The 5,293-nt window shown below is 32.1% G+C and overlaps 1 protein-coding gene across 1 annotated transcript; it reads left to right on the top strand.

Annotated features, from left to right (window-relative positions):
• Nucleotides 1-1,049: 1,049 nt before the first annotated feature.
• On the top strand, nt 1,050-2,785 carry LOC126670428 (cationic amino acid transporter 1-like). Its single transcript, XM_050364151.2, has one exon. The coding sequence runs from the start codon at nt 1,058-1,060 to the stop codon at nt 2,783-2,785; it is 1,728 nt and encodes a 575-aa protein (XP_050220108.1). The 5' UTR covers nt 1,050-1,057.
• Nucleotides 2,786-5,293: the final 2,508 nt, after the last annotated feature.

The raw sequence follows: 5,293 nt of genomic DNA on the forward strand, positions 1-5,293 counted from the left end.
TGAAATAATTTTTTAATCTTTTTTAAGGAATAAGGTTCCCGTGGAACCTAAATTTTAATAATTAGAATTTTAGGATTAGATAGTGTGGGCTGCCGTCAGTGATTGATTATTTTTGGTTATATTTTTATTTGTTTAATTTCTTCATCAGACGTTTTTTTTCTTCTACGTACTTCTGTTCTCTTTGATTTTGCAATTTGCTACTGTATAAATTACTTTTAAGTTTCATCCATCTTCACTAGCCATAACAATAATCATAACAATGGTTTCAGGACTATTGCATTTTAGTGAATTCACTAGTTTTTAGGTTAATGCTTTTTCGACCAACCGATTATTTTTGGTTATATTTTTATTTGTTTAATTTCTTCATCAGACGTTTTTTTGCTATGTACTTTTGTTCTCTTCAATTTTGCTACTGTATAAATTACTTTCAGTTTCATCATCTTCACTAGCCATAACAACAGGACTATTGCATTTTAGTAATACTAGTTTTTAGGTTAATGCTTTTTCGGCCAATATTATTATGTCAAATAATAACTTGATTTATTATTATTAGTTTTGGTTAAACAAATTAACTTGAAAAAATCTAGAAGAAAAATTTTATGAGTTTTCAGCCAATTTTAAAATTAATCTATAGAATATATATTTCTTTTTGATTGTTTTTCTTCAATAATTTTGTAGTTTGTCTATTTCATTTAAACTTAGAAGGTCTAAAAATCTGAAATTTAATTCACAAAAAAAAGATATTTTAATCTAAAATTTAAATCACGTGAAAATTTTACAACTTGGGTACCCTCTAGGATTGAAAAATAAGTTTAAATAGTTTCCCTAGGAATACAATCTCATTTTTTAATAGTATTTAGATACTGAAAATTCTCTATCATCAATTTTTATACATTTATTACAATATTTTTTATACATCTACTGTGGTATTCTAAATTCTATTATATTTTTCATCATTTGTTCCATTTTGTTATTTTCTTTCCAATTGAATTAGTTATTTTTTTCCACCATTTATTTTGATTAGTTCTTTTCTTTTGCAGGGTAAGCAACTAGGGCGATGGCTAGTGATGGCAGTGGCCTTCAGAACAGAGGATGTGTCTGCAAAAAAGAAGATTTTTTGCCGAAAGAGTCATTCCAAAGCTGGAACTCCTATATTCATGCATTGTCTAACATAAAAACCCGGTTCAAGGATCGGGTTCTGGCACGATCACTAGATAATCTTGAGCTGCAGGAAGTGCGTGGCGAAAGCCATAATGAGATGAAAAAAACTCTGAATTGCTTGGATATTTTCTGGTTTGGGATTGGAGTTATAATGGGTGCAGGGGTATTTGTACTTACTGGCGAAGCTGCTCGGAATGATGTCGGTCCTGCGGTTATACTTTCATACCTAATATCGGGCATAGCTGCATTGTTATCAGTGTTATGTTACAACGAATTCGCGACGGAATTACCGGTAGCTGGAGGTTCATTTTCGTATCTTAGAGTGGAGCTGGGTGATTTTGTAGCTTTCATTGCTGTTGGGAACATTTTGTTTGAGTATATTATTTATGGTGCTGGCGTGGCTCGGTCTTGGACTTCGTATTTGGCTACCCTCTTTAACAATGAACCAAACACTTTCCGCATACACGCCCCATTTCTTGCAAATAATTATAACTATTTATATCCCATTGCTGTGATGAGTTCGATCTTTATTTGTATTGGAGCATGTTGGAGTATCAAAGTTTTATCAAGATTCAACTCAATTGCTACAATAGTCCACATGTTCATCTGGGCACTCATCATCATCGTCGGTCTTGCGAAGGCGAATACTGCCAATTTCACACCTTTCGCACCTTTTGGTATTCGCGGGATTCTGAAGGCACCATCTATGCTTTTCTTTGCATATATGGGATTTGATGGAGTAGCAACTTTAGGTGAGGAGATTAAAAACCCGGGTCGAGATATTTCGTTAGGACTAATTGGCTCCATGTCGGTTATTGTGGTACTTTACTGCGTTCTTACAGCAAAGTTAAGCTTAATGCAAACTTACACTCATATTGATGTTGATGCGCCATTCACAGTGGCATTTCAAGCTACGGGTATGAATTGGGCGAAATATATCGTTGGATTGGGTGCGTTGAAAGGGATGACAACAGTTTTGCTAACTAATGTGCTCGGACAATCTCGATATTTCACTCATATCGGCAGAACCCACATGGCCCCGCCTATACTTGCTTCCGTCAATAAAAGAACTGGAACCCCGTTGATTGCCACAGTTTGCATGACTGTAGCAAATTGTATTGTTGCTTTCTTCACAAGCCTTGATGTTTTGGAAAACCTCTTGTCTATCTCCACCCTTTTCATATTTTCTCTTGTGGCTCTTGCATTGCTGGTGAGACGATACTATGTGACTAATGAGACATTAAATGTTTACAAAAAGAAGCTTATTGGATTGTTGGGGTTAATCGTACCATCCTCAATTGCCTGCGCTGTTTACTGGGCAGTCTCAAATGGCTGGATTGGTTATGTAATAACCGTGCCGATTTGGTTTTTCTCCACATTAGCACTACAGCTGACACTGAATCAAGCAAGAAAGCCTAAATTGTGGGGAGTACCATTGGTGCCATGGCTGCCATCTGCTTCGATTGCTCTAAATGTTTTTATTATGGGATCCATCGACGGGGCATCATTCATTAGATTTTCCATCTGGACAGGGGTATTGCTTGTCTATTATTTTGTTGTGGAACTGCATGCTTCTTATGATGCAGCAAAGAAATTGCAAGTAGAAGCAGCTGGCAACATTTAGGGAAGTTTTCTTCAGTGTTTTTGGGTATAATTTTGGGATAATTATTAATTTGATGTATGAACTTGTTCAAAGTGACAATTTAATGTTTGTTTTCAATTTGGTGTTTAAATCGGCTAAATATGACCAAGAAGTGGTTTTATTAGGTCATCTTTAGATTGTTCGTTATAAGATTAATGGACTTAAAGCAAAGGGTCAGTTTATTCCTGTAAGTTTATGTTTAATAACAAAAAATACAAACATAAATATTGTAACGAAAAACTCCAAAATCTTATGTGATTGTATTATTTAACTCTATATTCTACCTGAGCATGGCGTCGGATCATTCACAAGGACGGTACATCCTGCAGATGTCTGGAAAGAACATCCATATTCAAGAAAAAAAAGTTCATATCCAATTTCATTGACATAAAAAAAAATGCAAGAATTCAATTCAACTGAATCTAAAATGGTGAATGAGAGGGAAAAGCCATAGTTTACCAGAATCAAAAACTTCCATAAAAAAGTAATTTTAAATAATTTAATCAGAAAACAAGTGAGACGAAAATCGAATTTTTGCAAAAGATTTATTCCAAACAAAATTGAAACCATCAAACTAAACTCATAGCCGGTCAATCAGAAAATGGACTCTTGTCCTGTTAAAAGTAAACAGCAAGTGAAACTATGCAAAGTTCAAAAAGAAACTTACATGGATTGGAAGGGATAAGTTGGCAATTTAACTATCACTTAAATAACCAACAAATGAGAAGTCACTTGGAAATAATACTTTTAGCACGATTTTTCTCAAATTTTGTAATAAAAAAACCGACTTTGATCAAAAACTATATTAAAAAAAGCAGCAAATTCCTTGCATGCACTTGCCTTGCATGATAAGAATACTACCAAATGTAAAAACCTGGACAGATGTTGTTATAAAGACTATTTTCAGAGCTCTGTGTTCTTTTTTATCAAAATTTGGAGTCAAGAAATCAGGAAACGCACCCGAGCTTCTCAACTAGATTGGCACCCTTATAGCGTTACTACTTACTAGAATTTATGTTGCTCGATTATCAATGAGACAAGTGTGTTGCCAATATTTATATAGGTCATTTGTCATGAATCCAAAACATTAACAACCTCTTTTAAAAATAGAGTAAGCTATGGTACCTCTCCGTCACAGTCGCGTTGGTTAACAAATGTGAAGTAAGAAATTGTCACATAATCATCTAAAACTGAAGTAAAAACTTTGGTCATTTATTAGGACAAACACAGCATAGCATCATAACTATCGATTCCATCTGATCCCCATTCTACTTATCACTTTATGTAAAACACAAAATCTTTCGGAACATTAAGGCACCACTATAGATTTCATACTAAAGAAGCAAAACAAGGTTGACTACACTACCCCAAAAGGGTGGTCGGGCTCTGTCGGGGTTCCCTCGTGACCAAAAAAAGAAAAACTAAAGGTTGACTACACAAAATGAGAAATAATAAACAGCACAAGGAAGCCCCTTAGTGACCTCTAACCAGATTAAATGATAATTTACACATGCTAATTTGTATAATTATGTCTACTCCTGTAGCCTAAAGTAATTTTAAAAATTAATGAAATGGAAAAAAATAGAAAAATATAAGCATAACAACTTCTCCTGCAATGCCAATTCATTTATTTGAATCATATCATTTATATATTCAAAAAGATAGAAAACCACTTAAATCCAATAATAATGTAACATGTTCAATTATGATAGTTATCGAGAAATTTTAATTGGCACTAATTTAGTTTTTCAATTTGTTCAAAGAATAAACACATTTAGGATAGTATTTGCTATAAAAATATTAAAATCGCTAAAGATGTTATAGAAATTTAAAACATGACTAATTGTAAGCTATCTATATCTCCATTTGTCTCAATCTAATTCATACAATTCTCTATGCATATTGTTTAAGGTAAGTCAATAGATGCAAAGTTATCTAATAAACAAAAATATTTGCAAAATCTAACTTCCAAACTTAATATTTTTAGTCGTACGTCAAGAATTTTGAATCTTTACTTTTTTACTATACAGTTTCAAACGATTTCAAATGGTTTCTAAAAAATACAAATTGAAAATGTTTTATAAACTGTTTCCAAAACAGTTTTTAATGGGGTTTTAAACGGTTTTTAAAAAAATTAATACCATTTTAAAAAAAAAGTTTCTAATACAATTTCAAAAGGTTTTAAAAGGTTTCCAACAGTTTCTAAAAAAAATGGAGTATTTTTATAAATTTTTAGAGTAAAAAAATAAATTTTCAAAAAAAGAGTAGAAAAATAAATTTAAAATCCGGAGTATTTTTAGCAAATATCTTTGAAAAAAAATCTTTTATAAATAACCTTAATTTTATTTTCATACCCTTTTTTCATAGTAAATACATCATTTGTTTCTTAAAAAAAGTTAATTTCTCAAAAGATATTAATGGAAGAGAGTGAAAGGAAAAATATTCTATAAATGAAAGTTGTAAAATATATTAGGACATCTATTTTTTTAT

The sequence above is a fragment of the Mercurialis annua genome, linkage group LG2 (assembly GCF_937616625.2).
Source record: "Mercurialis annua linkage group LG2, ddMerAnnu1.2, whole genome shotgun sequence".
Taxonomy (NCBI): domain Eukaryota; kingdom Viridiplantae; phylum Streptophyta; class Magnoliopsida; order Malpighiales; family Euphorbiaceae; genus Mercurialis; species Mercurialis annua.

Excerpts from the sequence above, each read along its gene's own strand:
- LOC126670428 (XM_050364151.2), top strand. The coding sequence starts at position 1,058 with ATGGCTAGTGATGGCAGTGGCCTTCAGAACAGAGGATGTGTCTGCAAA.